The sequence below is a fragment of the Apodemus sylvaticus genome, chromosome 21 (assembly GCF_947179515.1).
Source record: "Apodemus sylvaticus chromosome 21, mApoSyl1.1, whole genome shotgun sequence".
In the NCBI taxonomy this organism is placed as follows: Eukaryota; Metazoa; Chordata; class Mammalia; order Rodentia; family Muridae; genus Apodemus; species Apodemus sylvaticus.
This window is the reverse complement of record NC_067492.1, coordinates 35003392-35028575: the sequence shown is the minus strand read 5'-3', so window position 1 is coordinate 35028575 and position 25184 is coordinate 35003392. Positions and strand designations below refer to the sequence as shown.

The window sequence follows — 25184 nt, the reverse complement described above, 5'->3', positions numbered from 1 at the left end:
GAGTGTTGGGATTACAGGCGTGTGCCACCACCAACCCGTTGTGTCAGATTTCATTACAAATGGTTGTGAGCCACCCTGTGGTTGCTGGGATTTGATCTCAGGACCTTTGGAAGAGCAGTCAGTGCTCTTAGCTGCTGAGCCATCTCTCCAGCCCCGAGGCTTTGGACCAGAAGATATTGAAATACTCAATATCTTTTTTTGAAATGCATGTGGTTTTAAATGTGCAGTGTGTAAACAATGGATGTTTAACAATTCCAATTTATGAGTTTAAACTTAGGTTTGTTGGTATTTGAGTGATTTGGGGGGGGGATATTGGTCAGGTTTTTCATTAGCTACTGTGCTAGTGAAATTAAACAGGTTATGTAGACAAAGTTTTGAAATGTCTAAGGGGACTAGATTAAACATGTATACCATGTTTACATGTTTACAGCATTTACTGGTTGCAGGGAGCAGAGAAAGCCCAGAATGAGTGAAGTACTGTGTGAATGTGTGCGGTTGACATAGGCATCCCATGCCAAGGACCCCAGAGCCCCAAACCCATGAAGGGATGAATGGCAAAGCCTTCCTCTGGTCCAAGTGTAGATATTAACAGTGTGTGCAGAGAATGCCCATCATAGCTTCCTTCCCTAGATATTTACAGCCTGAACCCTGCCGCTCTACGGAGACCATTTCTACCAACATTAGCTAAGCCTGTGTCCTTGATGCCGCTGTGCACCCTGCGCCTACCTCCTTGTTTATCTGCAGTGACGTGGGGCTGCTTTGTTCGGTTGTGGGCAATATTCCACATCCCTCTCTGCTGTGTGTAATGACCATGCTGAGCTGCGGGCTGCTATGGCTTCTGCACAGAGTCCCATCCACGCAGCCCAGCTCTGACTGGGTGTCTTCACTCCCTCAGCACCCTGTGAGGTCCGAGTCCTGAGAGCCATGCACAGACATGGCAGCGGATGAATTCATTAAAGGTTGGTTTGCTGCTGTCTCTCAGTACAGGATCTGACTGCGTATCTGAGGCCGGCTTCAGACTCTCGATATCTTGCACCAGCTTTCCTGAGTGCAGCTATAGCTCCACTATAGCTATGCACCACCTTGCCCTTGCCCTATACTGCCCATTACTGGTTTTTGTTTTTGTTGTTGTTGTTGTTGTTGTTTTTGTTTTTAGGCAGGGTTTCTCTTGTAGCCCTGGCTGTCCTGGAACTCACTCTGTAGACCAGGCTGACCTCGAACTCAGAAATACACCTGCCTCTGCTTCCCAAGTGCTGGGATTACAGGCATGCACCACCATCGCCCGGCTTTTTGTTGTTGTTGTTGTTGATGTTTTTTTTAATTTGTTCTTTTTGTTGTTGTTTTTGGTTTTAGTTTTTTTGTTTTGTTGTTTCGAGACAGAGTTTCTCTGTGTAGCCCTGGCTGTCCTGGAACTCACTTTGTAGACCAGGCTGGCCTTGAACTCAGGAATCCGCCTGCCTCTGTCTCTGCTTCCCAAGTGCTGGGATTAAAGGGTTTTAGTATTTTTTTAAGCCAGGGTTTCTGTACATAGCCCTGGCAGTCCTGGAGCTCATGTTATAGAACAGGCTGGCCTTAGATTCATAGAAATCCATCTGCCTCTGTCTCTAGAGTGCTGGGATTAAAGGTATGTGCCACCACATCTGACACCCATTAAGTTTTCAATTTATTGACCCATGAAAGTTTAAACAAAGGTGTATTACCCCATTTGTAGCTATAAAACAAAAAGTATAATTGATCATAATGACACAATTATAGAGGGCTGGGGACATGACCCAGTTGGTAGAGCGTTTTCCATCCATGTATAAGGGCTTGAGTTTGATCCCCTAGAATTCACATTTAAAAAAGAGTTGGGATTTAGTGGGACACACATGTCATTCTAGTAGGGTGGTGGAGACAGGAGGATCCCTGGGGCTTGCAGGGCAGCCTGTGTAGCCAAATAAGGAAGCTCTAGGCTCAGTGAGAGAACCTGTGACAAAAATAAGGTGGAGATAGGGCTGGAGAGATGGCTCAGTGGTTAAGAGCACTGACTGTTCTTCCAGACGACATGGTGCCTCACAACCATCTGCAAACTGTCTGAAGACAGCTACAGTATACTCACATATAGAAGATAAATATTTAAAAAAAAAAGGTGGAGTGTTCCTGAGGAAGACCCTGTACAGAGATCTCCACACATACATAGATGCGTACATACATGTGTATGCTTATACACACACGACACAAACCGGGTTTTAAAGTACAGATTTAATAAAGGCATCACTTAAAGCACAAGGTCCGAGCTGGGCGGTGGTGGCGCACATCTGTAATCCCAGCACTCTGGGAGGCAGAGGCAGGCAGATTTCTGAGTTCAAGGCCAGCCTGGTCTACAGAGTGAGTTCCAGGACAGCCAGGGCTATACAGAGAAACCCTGTCTCAAAAAAAAAAAAAAAAAAAAAAAAAAAGCACAAGGTCCTGGTCATCAGCTAATGGCCAGGGAACAGAAGGTATTCAGGTCAACACAGTCTAGAAATTCACCCAGAGAACCACCCCCCACCCCGGTCTTTCTCTGGCACAGCAGTGAAATCAACAGGTATGCCCTTTGGCCAGAGCAAAACCACGGGAGAGTCCTGAACACAGGAAGCCTTCAGCTGGCAGGTGACGGAGAGGGACCTGGGCCACTGCAGAGGCTCCTAGAGTGAAGGTCAAGTGGAACTCTGTTGGGTCTCTGCATGTGATGATGTGATGACTTAAAAAAAATACTCTCAAGTTTATTTTCAGGAAGATGAGCTCTTTCGGATGGATAGTTTTGACAAAGGAAGCATTTATAACCTCACATTTATGCTAGCACACTCCCAAAAGGGTGTCATGCTAACACCCTGGAGTCATCCTTTACCCCAACAACCATGATCTGTTCTGCACCCTCCATCACTCAGTATGCAGCTTTTTGAGTTTGGCTTCTTAGCAAAATGCATGTGAGAGGCACGCACCTTTTGTTAACAGCCCTGGAAACTGCATTCTGGGAGGAATAGCCTGTCCTCTCTACCTCCTGGCCCTATGGCCATGTCTGTCCCCACCCCCCTCAACCCCTGACCCCAGCCCATAATGCATGCACACACATAATAAAAATTCTGAAAGGGAAAGCTGAACCATCCTTCTAAGAAGTATTTTTTTTTTTAAGATTTATTTTATTATATGTAAGTACACTGAAGCTGTCTTCAGACACACCAGAAGAGGGCATCAGATGTTTTTACAGATGGTTGTGAGCCACCATGTGGGTGCTGGGATTTGAACTCATGACCTTTGGAAGAGCAGTTGGTGCTCTTACCCACTGAGCCATCTCTCCAGCCCCCTAAGAAGTAATTCTTATCCTACAATGTGGAGCAGATTCACTCATTTAGAAATTCTGGAAAACTAGAAACGGCCCAGAGTCTGTGAAGGAACTGCTTTAACTATGACATAGCACATAGTGGCACGCTGTGCAGCCATGGACACAGATGACGTAGATGTATGCATGCTGACTCAGAGTTTTACTGTCAACTGGAAACACTGAATATCATTTATTTTACATTTGCATCCCGTGACAGCCATTGTAAAGTTTAGATAATAATAAGAGTTTACTCCAACAAATGAAAAAACAAAACCAGATCAAACTGAACAACAGTATGGCTTGGAGGGCTTTAACTATTAACTCTTGGTAACACTGGCTCGTTTTTACTACAAGCATTCAGAAGACATTCAGAACTAATGAAGATGCAGGGTTCTGACAACCCGTGTGCGCTGTGGATTGGCTACTTGGGTTCTGGGGTTAGTGGGCCCCAGGTGCTCCTCTTGGTGTCAAAACCAAAGTGAAAACTCTCCTTCCTCCCCTTCCCCCTTCCGTTCTTTCCCTTCCCTTTTTTCCTTTCTTGCCACCCACAAAACCCAAGAGTACCAGATAGGCCTGGGATTTCTGAACAAGACTTGCACACAAAGCAGGAAAAGCCCAAGGCCTAAGCTAGTCTCCCCAGCTCTTTATGAGCACTGCTGGATCTACACACACACACACACACACACACACACACACACACACACACACCGTCATCCAGCAGAGACTGTCCACCTTGGCACAGGGCCTTAACTGTACCCAAGGCTGTGGCGACTGCACATGGCCACTGTGTGCATCTCGGAGATCAGAGCATATGAATGAGCTACCGATGCTGGCCTTCCTAGGGCTTTGAGACAGCTTGACCACAGTAAGCTGTGGTAGGGTGAGAAACGAAGGCAGGCTGGGTACTGGTGGCCTACATCTGTAATCCCAGCACTCCAGAGGCAGATGTGGGAAGATCTCTTGAGTTCGAGGCCAGACTGGTCTAGAGTGAGTTCCAGGATAGTCAAGGTTACAGAGAAGCCCTGCTTCAAAAACAAACAAAAAGAAACCAAGGCGAGGCGCTTGTAGCCCACTGGCTTTCTGGTCTATGGCCAGTGGTCTGTGGGGCACTTGCTGGTGCCCACCGGTGGGGTGGGGTGTGCTAAGTCCTCACACCTGGTGAACTGACTGGGTCTGACAGAAGCGAGTGCCAAGGACACTGACACCATGGTGGCCCTGGCGGGGCCTGTTACTTCCCTCCCACATAATCACTTTAGCACTGAGTGTTCACACATGGATTCACATGGCCGTTCAGAGGAAGTGGCAGAAGAGTACAGAACAAGTGGCACTTGTGAGGAGCCAGCTGGCTCCCCAACCTTTCTGCTTGCCTCAGACCTGCTAGGGCCTCTCTGCTCTATAGGCAGTGTGAGGATGGCCAGTAGCCAAACACCAGGCTGGTCCACCCCGATCCACGTCTGCGGCGCCTGGACAGCTGTGCGGGGACCAATGACTTCCACTGCAGCCTCTGTGTGTAGGTAATGCATGTACGAATGTATGCATGGATGTGGGGCTGCTCTCCCGATCTCTCCTGGGGATATCGGGCAGATGAGAACGATCTTTGGGCGTGATCCCCTCCCTCCCATTGGCTAGTGGACTCACCCTGCCTCCAGGACTGAGGCATTTCTTCAGAAGGCTTAAGCAGGCAATACAATATGTTGAGGCGTGAGAAACATCAAAGGGTGGCTTACAGCATCCTCCTGAAGTCACCATGGGGGCATTTATCCCCCTCAACTACCGAGCCACTCCTCATTTGGGAGAGGTGAGAGTGGACAACTGGTTGCAATCAAGACTCGGCCCATCTCTCCCAGCCTATGCATCGAGCCAGGCTGTCACTCCACTCTGTCCTGCAGCATGCCGCGCTGGCCCTGCTTCCCTCTAGTGAGAGCTTGGCCCAAGGGCACTGGTGACTCAGTCCTCTGTCCACAGGTCTTGCTCAATGGCCCTGTGTTCACTCAACACGCTCCATCCACTTCTTTTAAAACGTTTTATTCAATAATATATATACTTTTAAAATAATATGTAACTGCCCATCATGCCATACGCTGCTCCCATCCCGCCTGTGGAGTCTGTGGTCAGCTAGTCCTTGGGGTTTGCTGGAGTGACAGGCAGCCATGGATGGGTCAAGGGCACGGGGAGCAACAGTAACCAACAACCATTTTTGCATACCCTTCACATTTCCCATGCTTTCTGGGTCAGGAGGAAGTCAACAGGAAGCCAAAGGCATGTGAACCTTTTACATTCGGAAGTGAGGTCTGATTTACGGTGGTGGGCTGCCCTTCGGGTGGTCTAGTTCCTGTTCGCCAAGCCTGCCACCATTTTGTGTCTCGGGACGTGATCTCGCTACACGCGTTAAGACGTTTTGATTTGGTTCTTGTTCTGCTTATGGAAAAGTGGGAGGAACCGCAACAGACCTGGTGAGAGAGACGGGAGGAGGGGAAAGAGGGCATTAATCAATCTGAGCCAGAGAGAGGCAGGCCACCTGGGACAGGGCGCACGCTTGTCTTCTCCACAACACTAGGTGGGACAGTCGAGGCATGAGCCCAGGCCTGAAGTAGCCTCTTCCTGCTCTTTGACCCCAACAGAGACAGCCATGGCCTGGCCTTCTGAGAGGAACTCTGGCTACATGTCACAATTTATTCTGCCCTGACCTTCAAATGTAGTGCTTATGCAGATGCCTTGTGACCATCCTGCAAGCCAGACAACAGGTCCAGTCCCACAGTTTCTCAGAAATGATACATTTACTGAGGAAGTCTTGAGTTTAGGAATCAGATAACTTGGTATTTACTAAGGGAAAAGGCCAAACCCACTATCACGGTAGAGCAGCGAGTGGGTTCTAATTTCAACCACCTCTCAAACTAAGCTGACTGGCACGGTCTCCATCCACGGCCACCACGGTAGGGCAGGTGGTGGAGAGGCCAGGGACTAGATTCTAGAGACCACAATGTGGAGCGCACTTGGTCTAGTAAGCTGGCTCAGACTGGGAAGGGCTGCCCATGCTTGTTAGGAAATTACACTGCCTCCAAGCTCGAGCTGTGGTCCAAGGGTCCAATCACTGCGGATCCATTATGGAAACAAACTACATACATGTAAGACCCGTACCATCAGCCAAGTGACAGCAGGCCCATGCTCACACGTGTGCTATAAGTACTGGTGGAGAGGGACTTTTACAAACACCCAAGGTCAAAGTCACGTAACAACCAGACAGTTCTGAGAAGCTGGGGTCTTGAGGGATATCACTTGTCTCACTCCTAAAGAAATCTCCATACCAAAGTGAAAGCCTCCACCACAGGTCTTCAAAGCTTCAAGTCCCCCCTCCCCCCCAAGGCCCCAAATGCAAGAGAAGACCCGGAGCAACCACTGTCTCCTGGTTGGGAAGGCTAGCAATTGTCAACATAAATTTTATTTAGGAAAATGGGGATTTGACACGGCATCACATCAGTCATCCAGGGCTACACCGAGGAACTGGGTTTGTAGAGTTCCTTTGGGAAAAGACCACAACACTGTTTTGCCCTGCAAACAGAAGGCTCCTTGGTTCTTGAAGATTGTATCCAAACTTGCCACTGGATAGCAAGGTTCTGTTCCCAATTCACCATTTACAGCAAGAAGAGCCACCAAGTGGGAAAAATTGGTAATTTATTGATTCAAAGTTTTTCCTTTTAAAAATCCCCAATACATGCAGTTTAGGGTCAAGTGTCACATTTGTAGCACATTGTTGGTTGACACAAAAGTGTGTGTCTGCTGTATAAAGCCAACCTTGCCAGATTCTACAACCAAGACCATCATGCAAAAGCAAGCACTCCTGGCCCCCTCCCTCCCTTATCTGCAGTCGGGCTTATTTTTTAAAGGCAGAAGAGACTTCAGTTAATTGATAAAAGCTCCCTGACAAGCTCAGGCTCCTGTGTGCTCCAGAGACCTGCTTGCTTTTGCTTTCCAAAGGACTGGCACTCTGCAACCAGCTCTCCTTCCCTTCCCTGTGGGCGTCTAGGAATCTGACCTGGTGTTAACAAAAACAGTTAACTGGGCTCCTGCATTTATCTCAGTGTACATATAAACTCTTTCTATGCCTTCTGTCCCCCAAGTAGCTCTGCTGACATAATGGCATGCTCCTGGAGAACCTAGATTGTTTCTCTGAGGCCCTTGGCAACTACCTCTCAGGGGCCACTGGACCCAAGCCAGGGGCAATGTCCTCTCTAGGCATTTGCAACAGGAACTTGGTGTGCCCTAGTTTCATCCTTAGAAGTCTGAGATCTTAAGGCTCACCTTTCACCTTTACAACACTTTCCTTACTGGATCTTTTCACCTGTGCCCAACAGCTACCTTTCTAAGCTTCGGGGACTCAGCTCCTTTCTCTCATAGTGGGACTGAAAGTCCCTTCCTTTGCACCAGGGAACCCATGTGCCCTAAGCATGGACGTGTTAGTTAGGTAAGGTCCACGAGGCCTGGCTGGGTGCTCTGCTCTTCTAGGTCAAGCCTCAGGAATCCATGCCCTCATTCCACAGGCAACGGCTGCCTCCCAGCCACCTGTAAGGGCAGGAGCAGGTCAGCTGACTGGAGCCTGAAAAGAACAAACTGTCACCACTATAAACTGTCATTCTCAGCATGGCTTTTAGTCCAGCCAACCTTGCAGTAGATTCCAAGCAGAGACTGATTTGAACTGAGCCCTGCAGCTGCTTCTTACCCACCCCAGGTGCACGCTCTTCCACACAGGCACAGGCATACCTGAGGTGACAGTACAACACAACCCTGTTCCCCACAGGTTTTTGTGTTTTTGTTTTTTTGCTTTTCATTAGGAAATAATTAAGTCTTGTCATAGGCACTTTTAACCTATAATACGGTAATGAAACAAATGAGAATTACTGAGATGAGTTTAAAAAGAATACATTCACTGAAAAGGATATTGGGTGGATAAAATTACTAGCTTAGCTTGAATCTGAGACTAGACTCCCACCCCTACTCATACACTCTTAAAAACCCAGGGAAACCTCCAGGGGGCAGGACCAAGGTGTAGATGGTATACATATATATCAAGGTGGATTTGGAGACAGGCAAAACAGGTCCACTAGATACTGCAACTTGGGAAATGATAGCCTAAGCATCAAGTACAAACCCAGAGGGAGCGTTTCAAGCCCAAGGTGGAGAGAGGTGGAGAGCAGTCACTGCTGCATATGTGCCCCACTGGGCTGTGTCACTCACACTCACACCAGGGCTTGGGGGGAAGGGTAGGGGAATATGGCCAACTCTTTTCCCAGATGTTTGGACTATCTCTGGAAGACCCAAGGCAAAGAGGTGGGATTACTGCTTAGTTGAGACTCTCTGACAAGGTCTTGAACAATTTAGAGAGAGAGGAAAGAGGAACTTGGGTCATCAAACAGCTGGGGTCAGAGAACAGAAAGCTCACCAAGGCTGCAGACTGCCTTTGGTGACATGAGAACACACGTGGTGATCCCCCATACTTAAGGATTGCTAATTGACATGTTAACACAGGTCATGTCTTGGCCATGTTATGTTTCCATGTTCTCAGGAAAAACAAATATATCCGTGGAAACACAAGGTGCAACTCGAGGAGGCGCAGCTCTATGAAAGCCTTAGCCGAATGGATGTCCTGGTTCATAAGGAGCTTAACATTTTAAAAACTTTATTTATTTATTATGTTTGTGTTTACATGCCACAGCACAGGCGAGGGAGAGGACGACTCGGAGTAGCTTCTCCCTCTACCACGCAGTTGGGGCTGAGCTCAGGTCATCAGCCTTGGTGCGAACGCCTTTCCCTGCCATGCCACCGGCCCAAGATCTTAATCTATAAGCTCAACTCCGCACTATCAAGAGAAGAGTTACATTTGCCTTTTAAGTTCCCATAAACCAAACGACAAAATAGAATCTGCATTTAGAAATGGACCTGCTACCAATACCAATACAAGTTTATTGGAATTTGGAATGTAAACAGATGTTTCAAACAAACAATCTAACTTTATAAAAATGTATGGCATTATTAAATAGTTCCTGAAGAAACCTAAGTGTGATGTGGATATCTCAAGCATGTTAGGTCCCCAGTGTTGAGGTGTGGCTGCAGCCAAGGAGGGGACTGGCCGGCAAACCATGTCAGTGACCAACCTCCCACAAATGAAATCAGCCCTATAAAAAAAAAAAACCCACAAAATTTACCTTTTGCTAACATTAAAGTTAGCACAGTGGATCTATAAAGCTTTGACACTTGCTCCAGGAGCCCCACTTCCCCCCACAAGCCATGGCCCTCCCTCTCCAGCCAGCTGCAGTAGGCACAGGACAGCTTTACCCACAAGCCAGCGCCTGCATCCAAGAGACTTCTTTGCCATCACATTCATGTATGACCTATCAGAGCTGCAAATGCCCATCATCCTGACTGTAGCCAGACCTGTTTATCACAGGATTAAGAGAGGGAAGATGGTGGTAGTCCTTTTTGCACCTGTGAGGTCTTTCCTGAATAAATTCTAATAGAACATTTTTCTCCCTACTTGACCCGCATGAAGACTAACTTTCCAGCTTAGCTATGGTTCTGAACAAAAATAGTTTTTGTTTTAAAGTGGAGCATTGAAGTAGTGCCCTCACAAAGATGTGCTGAGAAATGATGAGGTTTTCCTTACAAGGCAGAAGGGAAAAAAGCTAAAAAGAAAAAAAAAGGCAACAAGATTCAATAGTTAGGCAAATCAATAAAGGTGAGTCCCAAGTCATGCACACAGCACGGAACATCTAATGAGCCTGGGACCTGTTCATGGCATCTCAAGATTTATAGTGCCATCTTCTGACACTAAAGAGGACAGACATGGCGAGAGCACGGCTGTTTGCTTCCAAATGAATACACTTAGAAGCAAACTGCAGGAATGCGCTACATTTCTTGGAGAGCTCATGTCATAAAAAAATACATAACACATGAATTTGTAAAAGAGCTTAAAAAAAATACTGTCACTGTTTTAATCCTTTTTTTGTAATGAGGCTGGTGTGTCAGAATAGACTGCTGATTTTTGCTAAAACTTGAGCCCAAATTCTCACAGAAAATCAGACCGCAATGGAATAGATAGGAAGTCAGACATTCAGAGCGTGTTGACTGAACAGGTAATTCAACAGATACCGCGGTATCCTGTTAAACGCAGGTATGTGTACAACAACTCCGAGCTTCTCATCTCCCATGCATTCCAAAGGGAGAGTCCCCTCAGATCCTGAACTATGCACTCTGCCACACTGCACAGCGCTGCTCCCTACAGACTAGTACTGGGGAGTTTCTTGCTTTTGACAGACTTTAGGTCTTTACTCTTCTTTGCCTTTAGAAGGAATGATTAGAATTTCTTTTTATCACACTGTAGTTTCCTTCAAGTTTTTGTTTGTTTGTTTGGTTGGTTTTATTGGCAAGCATCAGTGCTGCATTACCGTCGATTCCCCAGGCTTCATCGTGCTGCGGTCAGACCACTGGAAAGCACGGTGTTCTCAGCACAAGGCTGGGACTGCTCCTTCACCACTGGGTCTGCAAGAAAGCACAGGTTCCCCACATCAGCACCAGCACTGAGACTACAATGAGAACGCCAGCCTGCCTTTCTTCTACCTGGACATTTATGTGGGACTCAGGTCATAGAAAAACTAGGCATCAAGGCAGGATCAGGAAAGAATTTTACACTAGTACTGCTTTCTATTTTACTGGTTTTGCTTTTTGAGTCAGGATTTCTGTGTGTAGCCCTGGTTAACTATCCTGGAACTCATTCTGTAGTCCAGACTGGCCTTGGACTCAGGGATTTACCTGCTTCTGCCTTTTGAGTCCTGGAATTAAAGGTATTCATCAGTACACCTCATTTTAAAAACAAAAACAAACAAACAAACCCCAGACTCTTACTATGTATTCCTGCTTGGCCTTGATAGATCTGACTACCTTCTGAGCAGCCGATTTAAAGGTGTGCCACCACACTGGGCTATAACAGTATCCTTAAAGTGGCCTACCTCACAGGGCAAAAGCAGCTCTGTGTTGGAAATTAGAAAGCAGACAACTAAATGTCATTTGTCTAAGGCACAGAAGAGAACATCCTTTACATTTTTTGGTTACCTTAAACTTCTGCTATAAGTTTGAAACCACAGCAATATTAGTTAATATTATTGGGAATTAAGTTAAACTCCAGAGGTAAAAGAAAATAAAAATCACACAGTGGCCAAACAACACACCAAAAACATTACGGAACAGAATTCATCAAGATTCAGAGTGAACTAAGAGTCAAGTCACTACCCAGCTTCATCCATTCCCAGCCTCTTCAGGACTAGACTAAGCTAGCTCTTCAAACACATGGTAAAGCGTATGTGAAACCTCAATGGGTGGGCTGGAAAGATGGCTCTGCGGGTAAGAACATCGACTGCATTCTTAGACAAATGACATTCAGTTGTCATGATTTCAAAATCCCAGCACCCACATGGTGGCTCACAACCATCCGTCACCCTCTTCTGGTGAAATCCGTCTGACACCCTCTTCTGATGTCTAAAGATAGCTACAGTGTACTTACACATAATGAATAAATAAATAAATGAAGCCTCAATGGGGAGAACTACTACACTCAAACCATAAGCAGGTACAGAAGTACACATGCTCTGTGGAAGATGGCAGAGGGCAGAGTCCACACCTGCCTGTTCCCTCGCCTCAGAACCCTCTTATTCACACATTGCTTCCTTTAGAAACACATTAAGAGGATGGAGAGATGGCTCAGCTGTTAAGAGCACTGACTGCTCTTCTGGAAGATCCTGAATTCAAATCCTAGTAACTACATGGTGGCTTACAACCATCCGTAAAGAGATCTGACACACTCTTTTGGTGTTTCTGAAGACAGCTACAGTGTACTTAGATATAACAATAAATCAATCTTTAGGCTTGAGCCAGAGCGGCTGTCTGGAGCAAGCAGAGCTCCTGAATTCAAATTTCCAGCAACCACATGATGGCTGACAACCATCAGTACTGCTACAGTGTACTCATATACATAAATCTTTAAAAAGGGTGATAGTTTTGTCTTTTAATAACTCACAGGGCTGGAGAGTGGTTAATAACTCACAGTGGTTAAGAGCACTGACTGTTCTTCCAGAGGTCCTAAGTTCAATTCCTAGCAAGCACATGGCTCACAACCACCAGTAATGGGATCTGACACCCTCTTCAAGTATGTATGAAGACAGCTACACTACAATATACTCTTATAGACATGAAATTAATAAATACTTAAAAAGAAAAAACAACAAAACCCAAAGAACTCACAGAAGTATGGGTGCTCCATGGCCTCTTTGGCGGTCAGTCTCTGTTGATGGTCGTACCGCAGGAGCTTGTCGAGAAGATCTAGGGCCTCAGAGCTGACAAGGTGTCTGTTCTCACTATGGATAAAATTTTCCCAGCGCTTCCGTGAATGTCTAAGAAAAACAGGAAGTCATTACTTGAGACTAACAACATGAAAAATTCTCCTCTACTAGACCCACCATCATGACCCCTTAGAAGAGTGCACTGTGAGCCGGGTGGTGGTGGTGCACGCCTGTAATCCCAGCACTCTGAGAGGCAGAGGCAGGTGGATTTCTGAGTTTGAGGCCAGCCTGGTCTACAGAGTGAGTTCCAAGACAACCAGGGCTACACAGAGAAACCCTGTCTCGAAAAAAAACCAAATCCAAAAAACCAAAAAAAGAAAAAGGTTATACTAGATTTTGTATAACCTTCCAACTGAAACAGAGCAAAGTGCACCCTTCCTTCCTCCCCATCCCTACCCCCTCCTCTTTTTTACTTACTGTCCCAGGATATCATTGAAGTGTGGATCTAGGTCTATGTGGTACTTCTTCAGATATCCATATAGCTCATCTGTCCCCAGAACCTTGGCAATTCGAACAAGCTGAAAAACAAAACAATCTGACCAAACCAAGCACAGAGCTTCCCATGAGCCTTAGAGAACACTGAGCCAGACCTGGGAATCAGGAGATTCCATGTCACTCATATCTCTAGGAACTTAACAGAGACCTGAGACTAGGATAAAGAAAAGGACTTAAGGACAGAAGTCTCTAAACTGCTTTTAAAGGGTAAACATAATTTAGATCCTAATATCCTTGGAGACATTGTGATCTAATGTCTAGATATGATTTTGTTAGGCAAAGAAGTATTGTGGTTTGTCATAGGGATAGGATATCAAATTTACTCTTAAGCAAAACATAGCCATATCTTACATCGACAGAAATTTTTATACTTAATGCAAATTGAAGTTATAATTTTATACTGATATTTAATTTATAGAATGATATAGATTTAAGGTTTTCATTGATGAAAATTTCTTATATTGATACTAGATTTAAAATTAATAGTTACTCGTTGATAGGTACTATGTCTGTACAAGAATACAAGGCTTAGCCGGGCGGTGGTGGCGCATGCCTTTAATCCTAGCACTTGGGAGGCAGAGGCAGGCAGACTTCTGAGTTCAAGGCCAGCCTGGTCTACAAAGTGAGTTCCAGGACAGCCAGAGCTACACAGAGAAAACCCGACTGGGAAAAAAAAAACAAAAAACAAAAAAGAGAGCGAATACAAGGCTTGGACGCAGTCCTTCTAATAACTGCCATTACAAACTAGAAACTAGTCTGCTCCTAACTACAAAAGAAAATATTAAACATCAATAGAATTGCTTCAGTCGTGGTGAGATAATCACTGGGCAAAAATTGCCTCAATTCATCTACAGACAAAAATACTGTCCAGGAAAAGGTCACACTATGCGAAATAGTCTGAAACTGATAGCTCTGCCAAGACAGGGTAAGCAGTCCTTCAAATTTTTGCTTTACAAAAGTCTGTCAGATGATCCTGGCCAGAAGGCTAAAGACTGATGAGCCAACATTTTGAGGAATTAGAACTGTCCAGGTAGTCAGCAGTCTCTACAAAATGGTTAAGCTTTGGAAGCTATGTTTTGTGTTTCCTATATTTTCAGGTAATATTAAAGTCATTCCTGGATTCCTGATGGGGTTGAAGACTAGTTATAGTTTCATAGCCAACTCAAGCTGATGAGATGATAAAGATAAACCAAGGTATTAATTGGTAAAACAAGGATATAATTTAGATATAAAACTATAAGTCTTTTTTTTTTTGTTTTTTTTGGTTTTGGGTTTTTTGTTTTTGGTTTTTTTTTTTTTAAGACAGGGTTTCTCTGTGTATGTAGCCCTGGCTGTCCTGGAACTCACTCTGTAGACCAGGCTGGCCTCGAACTCAGAAATCCACCTGCCTCTGCCTCTCAGAGTGCTGGGATTACAGGCGTGTGCCACCACTGCCTGGCTAACTATAAGCTTTTTAATTTAGGATAGATGGTAGAATGCTTTATCTAAATTGAATAACTGGGTGTTAAGTATATCTTATACTTTATAAATTGCATAATTGTAATAGTTGTACTCAATATATATCTAAGGGGAAAAAAAAAGAGCCTTTTAATTGAACAAAAAGGGGGAAATGTTGTTGAGGGTCACCCTGGTGCTCTTTGTACTCTAATGTTAACTCTGCTTCCTCAAGAGGGGCTTCCCCAAGGAGGAGTGGATCAGGTACTCGGTGGTTTCATGTGAACTTTCTCTCCATTTTAACTGTTCAAATAAAGGCTAGAGCATGTGATTGGGCAGTGGAAGGGAAAGGTGGGGCTGGAAGTTTTTGAGAAGAATCAGAGCGGAAGGATGAGAGAGAGAGGAAGAGGAGATGGAAGATGGAGCGGTACCATGTGGCCAGGAGAAGAAGCAGCTAGCAAGGGCTCTCACAGATGGGGATTGAGCAGTGTAGTGGTAAACCTGCCTAGTCTAGGCATACAGCTTATAAATATTGTAACTGAGTTGTGTAGTTTTTGCTTGGGCTTATTGGGTTTGGAGATTTGCTGCAACAAAGAGGTACCTTATGTCTTAGACCCATCTTGAAGGTTCAGCACAGACAGCAAATGTCTGCATGCTTTGGGATCTCGTACCACAGACACAATTCTGAACAACTCAACAGCTTACATGGCAGCCCATATACAGTGAATAACGTTCATGGCTCATATGCTATATCTCTAGCACTTGTGACATAATAGTGGCCAATCTGCTCACCTGGTCATAGTTGTCCTGCCCATGGAAGAATGGTTCCTTTCGGAATATCATGCTCGCTAACATACAGCCCAAGCTCCACATATCCAAGCTGTAATCATACATCTGAAGGCAGTAAGGATGGCTGATTAGTCAAGGATGGTTAGAAAGAAGCCCTTTCTTTGTACTGATCGAGTTTCTAGTACTCATCTGACTACTGAAGATTAGCCCTTATTTCTGAGGTACTAGGGCCTTATACACATTAGGCAAACTCCATTCTCATCTTTCTGCAGTTATTTTATAACTAGAAGTCACTCGTCCCTTAAAAAAGGGGATGGTGGGGGGTGAGCAAGAGGCTTAGCTAGTAACCTGAGGCTGCCAACCACATCAACCTAATCCTTATGCTAAGAACCAACATGGTGGAGAGTGAGAACTCCTCTTGCAAGCTGCCTTCTAACCCTCACCTGTGGGCTGTGGCACAAGTAGGCTTATATATACATAATAAAAAAAAACAAAACCCACCCTTAATATAGCTGAAAAAAAAACTTTATATAGTAGAATTATAACTGAGTTTTGTATGTATTCATATTGACTACATAGCAAACCAGGAACGTCCCCTAAGGAAATATAAAAGTAGCGCAGGGCAGCTTCACTGACACGTTCACCTGATAGTCCACAAGGAGCTCTGGTCCCTTGAAGTACCTCGAGGCCACTCGAACATTGTACTCCTGAGCAGGATGATAGAACTCTGCCAGACCCCAATCAATCAGTCGGAGCTATGAGAAAGACAAGACAAAACAGACTATGAAAGATGCACTTGGAGATGCCAATGCCTGTGGCGAGCACATATCTACAACAGGTATTTGACCACATATATTGTAACAATGGAAGACTATACTTCAAAAACTGCAGATGAAATCATTTCTGGAGCAGAGTACTTGGAATGTTTTTGAGTTTTTTCTCTTTAAGTTACCCTGGCCTTTTGCTCTCTCCAGATCAGAACTGAGCCTCTTTTCTTCCTCCATGCTACTTATATATGGAACACGCTCCCCTATCACTCCTGCTCTTAAAATGAGCAGGACATGCATGAAACTGAAGGACATGCATGGCCCCCTCCAGGCAGAAGCACTGGACACTGCTCTAACTGGTTATTAAACTAGCACTGGCCGTGACAGCCAGAGTTGGAAGGACCAAAGTGTACTTCTTAGTGCTAGTTGGACTGAATGACCATGAAGAAGTGAAGTAGAAACCACTGCTGTAGTTTCTTCCTAAGGCCCTTTGAATACTAGAACTAAAATAAAACCAGTGACTACAGTCATGGTCACCATGTACTTTCCTGGTAGGAACTAATCAGGAAACTAGAGGAGACTAGAGAAGTCACAGTAATGCAGTCTACAAAAGGAAATCAGCATGGTCTACAGACAGTAGAGACAGCATCCTGTCTACAGATACCACAATGCTATTGGACAATGTTTAGGTCTTCCCTAAGCCTTCAGCAAGGTTTGGTGCTGCCTGGCTGGATTGGTACCTTTTTTTGTTGGTGATCTATCATGACATTGTGAGGTTTCACATCCCTGTGCATGATTCCCTTGCTGTGGCAGTAATCCAGAGCCTAGTAGATAAGAAAGCACAGAGAAAAGTAAGCAAACCCTTTACCGGCCCCAATACAAACACATTATTATTCTGTGACACTTTAACTCGTATAGAGAGTCTCAAAAAAGACAGCTTACTGCCTTTAAGAGAAAAAAAAAATGCTCTCTGTGGACACTACAGCTAGCACTCAGTAAAAAGGAGGCTGAAGGTTTCTTTAAAAAGGGAATGAGAACCAGAGTGTGGGACTTGAAGAATAACATCCTAATATATCTTTCAATAAGACAGACTTAAGCATGTGAGTTTTCTAGACTAAGAAGCATTTACATTTTATTTAAACATAAAACTGGAGCCACTTAGCTTTTAAGAACCAACATTACAATTCTAAGAGAAATTACTTTCTGTAATAGAATCACTATAACAGGCTTTTATGTGCTGAAAGCCTGTAATCATTAGTTTAGTAAGTGAAAACCCTGTAACCATTGCTACCACACTTCACAACTCTACGGACCTAAGTCCCATGCCAAGTGACTTCCAGCTACAGCTGGATCTGCTATCTCTGACTTCGAGACTTTCTTCTGGCTGAAAATTCCAAATGGCATGATTCTTTGTCTACTTTCTTTCCTTTTTGAGATTGAATAATTTTATGAACGTATTAGTTTGTTGCACTGGCCTTGTTTCTACTTTTGGCCAACAAATGATGGTTCCAGGTTTTCTACACACTGGCCAACACCTGTCACATCCTTATTTAAAAACAGCTATTCAAGTGGGTTAAAGTAGTATCTTAATGTGTTTCTGACTTGAATTTCCTTATTAGTGATAAAACAAAGTATTTGTCATGTGCTCATTGGTCAGTCTATATGTTGCCTTTGAAGAAATGTTGATTTAAATCTTTTATCTTTAAAATATTTAAATTTGTAGTAATATGCCTTTTTCCTTTTGAATGTTACACAGTTCAGTTCGGTTACTCTCTGTTGTTTCTATACCCAGGCTGGCCTCAGAGTCAATACAGATAACAGAATTCTTAGTTTTGCTTAATTTAAATAGCTACCATAGATCTAAGAACATCTCACCGCAGGCTTTACAATCTAATACCATGGGAAGATTGATTTACTTTACCTATGTCCTATTTCCATTGTTTTTGTTTGTTTGTTTGTTTGGCTTTACAGTAGATGTAGCAAGACTACAATGTGCTCTTGTACCTTCTTTCAACTGGTATTTGTTTACCCAGAATTTTATAGTTCCCACCCATATCCATCTCTGCAGCTGCCTAATGAAACTAGGGTTTGTGAGGGCACACAACCCTAAATCTGAATCCAATCACATGAAGCATGGCAGGTAGGGGTAGTCAATGAGCAGTCACCCACTGCCTTCAGCTTCAGTTTCTTCTACATTTTCATCAAGATTATATATGTCCTATTTTCTATGAGAAAATGTTGATTTCTTAAATTTTATCTAGCCTTTGTCAAAGATCTAATTCAGACAATACCTGGGATATGAAAAATACACGATGGAATCAAGGGCTGAGCCCCCCCCCTCAAAAAAAAAAAAAAAGCAAGATTAGTTATTGTCAGAGTCCACTGGCTAGACACTGTGGGTTAATAGCATGCCTGTGCATTCCCTGAGGGGTACTTCAGTTTTAGTATCTGCTACAGCTTCTGCTCACAGACATGAAAGATCTATTTTCAAGTGTCCACTGGGATTCTTTGCCTCATCAGCAGTACAGATAGATCACTGCCATCAATGGCCACCAGCACTGACGCAGGCATGCTAGGTTTTGTCTTCATCTAGCTTGTGCTAGCTAAAAATCCAAGATTTGAAAGCTGACTTCAATGAGCTCTTGAGAAGGACAGTGGTTCTCCTAGTGCATGCAGGGGGTTCTGGGAAGACCTCTAGGAAAGGACAGCTTGATGTTCACAGTATGCAAAAGTCATCCAACTGCTTCCAACTTCCTTCCACAGGAAAGGTGGGCCAGGACGAGCAGTGTATCCTTACTAACACAAGCTCAACAGACACTAGAGAAGTCTAAGCCCAGCATCCTGGCTCTAGTGACAGGCATTCGGTCACTCAAGAATAATTCATTCCAGGAAGCCAGATCTGCACAAATGTCTACTCCCCATGTCCAGCCTTGCTTCAATCTTGTATTTTGTTTGAGCAATGTTTTTCAGTTCCCATATAAATCCCATCTTCTTTGTTTGTTTGCTTGTTTTTTGGTTTTTTGGAAACATGGTTTCTCTGTGTATCCCTGGCTGTCCTGGAACTCACTCTATAGACCAGGCTGGCCTCGAACTCAGAAATTCACCTGCCTCTGCCTCCCAAGTGCTGGGATTAAAGGCATGTACCACCACTGCCAGGCTCTGGCAATTTTCTTAATTGCTGTTCACAAGCACTGAACTCAAGAGATCTGCCTACCTCTAGCTCACAAGTGCTGGGATTAAAGTTATGTGCCACCATGTTGGCCAATTCTGTATTTATGATGCACCTCTGGGGGGACTTTACAGTTATTAGGTTCTTAGTTATCTATTACCCTAAAAGGTACACAAGACTGGTTCACAGTGCTTTACTGCAGTGTCCATCAAGACAAATGAAAGCATGCATTCTTTAATTGATAATGATTCTATTTTATAGTACTTGATATTTGTAAGTCACTTAGAAGGTTCAACCATCACTTCTCTCTTGCTCACACTAGTTAGTGTAGGTGAGGTGCAGATACTCTCATACAAGAAAGGCATGTTAAAAGACAGTTTGAAAAAAAAAAAAAGAAAAGGGCTGCAAAATATCTGCCAATTATGCATACACATCGCTCTTTATGACTTTTCCATCAAGAAATAGTCACTGCCAGGTGGTGGCAATTGGCTTTGATGCCAGCATCAGGAGGTGGAGGTGGAGGTAGACAGATCTCTCAGAGTTTGAGGATACCCTGGAACCTGGTCTACAGAGGGAGTTCCAGGAGAAAAACCCTGCCTTAAAAAACTAAAAAACCAATTACCTCCCCACCCCCAAATCCCAATCAATAAACAAATTTTGCATCAACCAATTCAGCAAAACATACTGAAGCTGAGGGCCGACTCCCGGACTAACTATGGCAGGCTGCACGCTGGGGTCCCACTCTCTACTGTTACATGGAAGACAGGACCTCAACTATTATTACCAGCAACCCCAGCCTACATCACACAGGGACATGAATGAGCCCAACCTAGACTCATCAAGTCAGGTAGACTTGACTCCTTTTTTAAAAAAGGTACCAGGCCACCTCATGAAATTATAAGGAATGAAAAGGCATTTTAAAAAAGTCTGAGGTCACTTGTCATAGAGAAAACCAGGATTAATGAACTGGCAAAGAAAAAACTCCAAGTGCCAACAGGAGCCATACACAAGGGCTTGACAACTTTGCATAATGGCCCTGCAGTCCTTGTTTGGCCAATCTTCCAAGTTTTATTGAAAATCTGTGAGGTCTAACAGGATTCTCATCAGAACTTAAGTCTCACTAAGTTCTCTATTATGAAATATTCTGCTTAAATTCTCTATATTATTAAAATCTAAAAAACACAAGCCTATGGAAAAAAGCACCACTAACAAATGCCACTTACTTTAAGTAGTTCATACATATAAAACCGGATATCAAAGTCAGTCAGGATCTGGTAGAGTTGCTGAAACAGATTTCAGAAAGCAGAGAGTTAATTTAGTCTGACTGTATTCTGCTATTTTATTTTTGTTTTTTGTTTTTTTTCCTGGCAGGGTTTCTCGGTGTAGTCCTGGCTGTCCTTAACTCTTAAATCTGCCTGCCTCTGCCTCCCATGTGCTGGGATTAAAGGCGGGCGCCATGACCGCTCAGCTTTTTTTTCTTTTCTATATTCTGATATTCTAAACCCTGCCCTTCCTCTGCAAACTTAGTGCCTAAGTTACGGACACCCAGGAGTTCACTGCCTGACCTGGAATGGCAAAGACAAAGAGTCGAACATTTCTACCTTCAAGAGAGAATAGGGAAAGGAAGGAGTTCTGGAGAGGAAACACTTCAATAATGTGTTCCATGAAAAATCTCAATAACCATGGCCACACTGCTGTGAGGTCCAAGTTGTTGAACTGTGCACAAATCTACTGCACAGCAAGCTGCGCCTACCACACACAGCAGAACTACTCCTGGAGTGTTAGGAGAATAAAACAGTTTGTAAAAGAAACAAGAAAAATGAGATATTTGGAGATTTTCAAAAAAAAAAAAAAAAAAAACAAAAACCCTATGTTCTCCAAACAACTCCAGGCTGGGGGGGGAGGGGGAAAGATTTCACAAGCAATACCTGATTTTGCAGAAAAGATTTATAAAATCGGGCATTTAAAAAATAAAGACAGCAATGTCAAACATGACCACAAGTAACATGCTCATGGAAACTTTCATTACTGATAATTCAGAGATTGACCTCATGGGAGTTTGAAATAAATTTCAATTTCTTAGAGAAGAATACCAGGATCATTAAAGTTCCCCAAGCCAAGTCAGATACTATGCACCTTTGATAATCAGTTCTAAGTAAGTCTCCTTTCTGTCAATGTAGGTAGCACTTTCTACAAATCAAGTCAGTTGGAATGGCTTTAAACTTTTACTCTATTAGAAGAGAGGCACATATCATATTCCCTTCAAGGAGTACAGAATGGATACGACACTGTAATTCTATAAAGAGGAAAATAAAACAGCTTATTGGCAAAAATTACAACAAAAGGTGTTTTCCAAGCCCAGATGTAGAAGAAAGCCCCCCCATCCCCCCACCCCTTTGGCCTGTAGGGAAGAATGAACTAGCCCATCCAGCACAGTAGGAATGTGTACCTCTATTGGCCTCAGACAGCTGCTGGCTCAGGCCCACAAGCTCCTGTGTTGCTAGGGGCTCAACCCTGGACCGCCCTTGAGAGTTGAGCTGTTCTCAAGCATACTCACTCACCGTTTCTGCCAGGGACTTTCAGCCTCCTAACGACCAAACCCAAGGTCTCTGTCTTCCCAGACTTGTGCTTCAAAGCAGGTTTCTTATCTACTACTTGGCCACAACTTGCAACCAGGATGTGCAGGTCTAAGCATTAGATACCAACTTGTGTGAGACAGATCAATACTACAGGCTGTACTAAAATAAATAACCCAGAAAAAACACCAAATTCACAAACTCTCAGAGTGCTAGGATTTTTTGTTTTGTGTTTTTTGTTCCTTGGTATAGCCCTGGCTGTCCTGGAATTCACTCTGTAGACCAGGCTGGCCTCAAACTCAGAAATTCACCTGCCTCTGCCTCCCAGAGTGCCGGGATTACAGGCATTTGCCACCACCGCCAGGTTGAGTGCTAGGATTTTTATTTCCAGAAAACCAATTGGCTTCTTTTATTTGAACTTTTAATCAATAAAATGCTTTTCTTATATCATGTATTGTATACAAATCATAATATAAAGCCCTGAATGGAGAGCCAACACTCACCTTGACCTTTTCCCCCAGGAATTCTTGGTGGGAAAGGTTTAAACTTCATCTATCTGGGCCAAGTAGCCACCTGGGTTTCTATTCTAATTAAGGCCTCTCTGGGGAACCTGGCTTCCTTTAATAGTTGTTGCTACAATCCCCACTGCAGACTCCAAGAACCACCCTCTCTTCACTACAATCCCCACTGCAGACTCCAAGAACCACCCTCTCTGAAGACACCAACATGTATCTGTCCTCCATTGTCCCTTTCCAGTGCTCCTCTCCCAAACCATCCTATCAACTTTCTACAGAAAATCAGGAGTCTCCCTTCTTTGAATCCTAGGCCAGGCCATGATCCCCCTGAGGCAGTGGTTCCCTACCTTCCTGGTTAGGGCTGCAGCCCTTTAATACAGTTCCTCATGTTGTGATGACCCCAACCATAAAAATTCTTCTGCTTCTTCCTAAATGTACTTATGCTGCTGTTATAAATTGCAATGTAAATACCTGACAGTGAGATTCTCAGTGGCCCCAGAATTGGCACCAGGCCCTGGCAGCAGTCTGGACACTGTTGTGTACACAAGCCTGTTTCCTGCCCAGAGCTCCATGGTGCTGTCGCCTGGCTATGTATGCATGTGAGGGAAACAGGTGCCCTCAGCTGATGGTGGGCACTACCCTGGTGACTTGGGATCTCTGAACTCTCCCCACTTTCCCAAATAAACTATGCCATGATCCACTGCACAGCTGTAACCTACACCCATTTTCTATACCAACCCCTCAAGCCAAGTCCTCATACAGCAGGACATCTAGCAGGTCTAGGCTCCTCCACATTTGCTTTTACACTTGCCAGTTAGTGGAAGAAAAAGGAACCTATCTTACAAGATCAGAGTCCATGGGAAATTAGAAAGAAAAACTCTGTAAGAACGACACTTTCCTTCCAGCTATGTGGGGAATATTAACCAAGCAACTACAGAATGCTGGCAGGAAGTAAACAGTTTGCACATTTACATAAAGAGACTTATCAAAAACAAGCCAAGCTTCTGTTTCCTGGAAGATTATGAGCTCTCAAGTAAAGGCATTTGCTGCCACACCCAAAGACCTGAGTAAGATCCCTAGGACCCATATGGACACAAAAGGACTGAATCCTGCAAGTACAATTTCCCACACACATTATGACACATGTATATGCATGTATGCACACTAAATGTAATAAAGTAAGGAAAAAAAACTCTTTCCCATTCCATTTCAGCTGCAAAGCTTCAACCACACACCCTCACGATTCCCTGAAGTCAGCTCTACTACAGGAGTCATCTAAGAAGCCTGGTTGAATGTATCTATCTTGGGCTTTTAAAACAAACCCCAAGTCTGAACACGAGAATGGAGGACACTGCAATTTGATAACTACTAGGCCTGAGGTCTCCTATGCAAAGTGGCCACGCTGGGCCGCACTTATTCCTATGCATGAATGCAGATGGAATTGAACTCGGAAACTCTGGGAGAGCAGTCAGTGCTCTTAACCACTCTCCAGCCCTTATAACATTCTTAAGGCACAGAAAACTGACACATCTCAACAGATACCTTTTCCTGTACACTTGTTCTGAGACATGATCTTCCTGTGCAGCTCAAGGTGAGCTAGAACTTGCTATGTAGCCCAAGTTGGCCTTGAATTTAGAATTCTCTCCCAGTCTCCTCCCAAGCACTGGAATTATAGGTTTGTGCCACTATATCCAACTCTTGAGAACTTTCACCCTGAGGTGTATGCTGGTAAGTGGTCACTCTTAGAGACTTTGCCATTAAAAAAAGTTGACATGGCTGGAGAGATGGCTCAGCAGTTAAGAGCACCAACTACTCTCTTAGTACTACTCTCTCTTCCGAATGTCCTGAGTTCAAATTCCAGCAACCATATGGTGGCTCACAACCATGTGTAAAAAGATCTGACGCCCTCTTCTGGAGTGTCTGAAGACTGCTATAGTGTACTTACATATAATAAGTAAATCTTTTTAAAAAAGGAAACAGCTTGTGGTTTTAAAGGAACAACTAATCAAACTAGTACCTCTACCATGAAATCAAACACCAGGGAAAAATGATTAAGGTCACAGAGCACTAACCATCATGGTCAAAACATGACCCACATTAGAATCAGTGAACACCAGCAAGTTCCAAAGAGCCAGCACTACAAGAGCTGGGTATCTGAGCTACTTGGGACCCAAAATGTTCCTCCTGTCAGGTAATCTTTAGCTTTTAGAATCTTGCCTGAACATGATGAAATGCATCAGCATAATGAAATATCTTGGTTCTTAGACTCAAGTCTAAACATAAAATTCATCCATGGTTTTGTTTGGGGGGTATTTTTTATTTTACTTCATTTTTAAAAAGGGTTTCATGTAGTCCAGGCTAACCCCAAACTCCCTTTGTCTTCTGCCTTTTGAGTGCTGGGATTAGAGGCCCCAGCCACAACATCTGGCCAAAATCCATCTGTCTTTCAGAGCCACAGACCACAATGCTAAGTTCACACCTTTTGAGACAGGGTCTTACTATGCATGTAGTCCTGGATGGCATCAGACAGAGACCTACCTGTCTCTCCTTCCCATGTGGTTAAGATTAATAGCATGTACCACCATATCAGCTTAGTCAAGACTTTAAATAGTTGAAAACCTCCATGATATGGTATGCTCCTCTCCCAAACCATCCTATAAACTTTCTACAGAAAATCAGGAGTCTTCCTTCTTTGAATCCTAGGCCAGGC

General features: G+C 44.1%; 1 protein-coding gene across 4 annotated transcripts in view; it reads right to left on the bottom strand.

The window, feature by feature from the left end:
* Positions 1-5352: 5352 nt before the first annotated feature.
* Csnk2a2 (casein kinase 2 alpha 2) overlaps positions 5353-25184 on the bottom strand; it is a 37457-nt gene continuing 17625 nt past the window's right edge. For 3 of the 4 annotated variants that reach the window (XM_052166224.1, XM_052166221.1, XM_052166223.1), the window contains 8 exons: positions 20607-20666; positions 16955-17038; positions 16092-16202; positions 15451-15552; positions 13147-13247; positions 12632-12780; positions 10783-10876; positions 5353-5793 (listed from right to left, as the gene is read on the bottom strand). In XM_052166224.1, coding sequence (XP_052022184.1) covers positions 10800-10876; positions 12632-12780; positions 13147-13247; positions 15451-15552; positions 16092-16202; positions 16955-17038; positions 20607-20624 — 642 coding nt within the window. In that variant the 5' untranslated portion in view covers positions 20625-20666 and the 3' untranslated portion in view covers positions 5353-5793; positions 10783-10799. The remainder of the gene's footprint in view (positions 5794-10782; positions 10877-12631; positions 12781-13146; positions 13248-15450; positions 15553-16091; positions 16203-16954; positions 17039-20606; positions 20667-25184) is intronic. The other variant, XM_052166222.1, reaches the window with a different exon arrangement.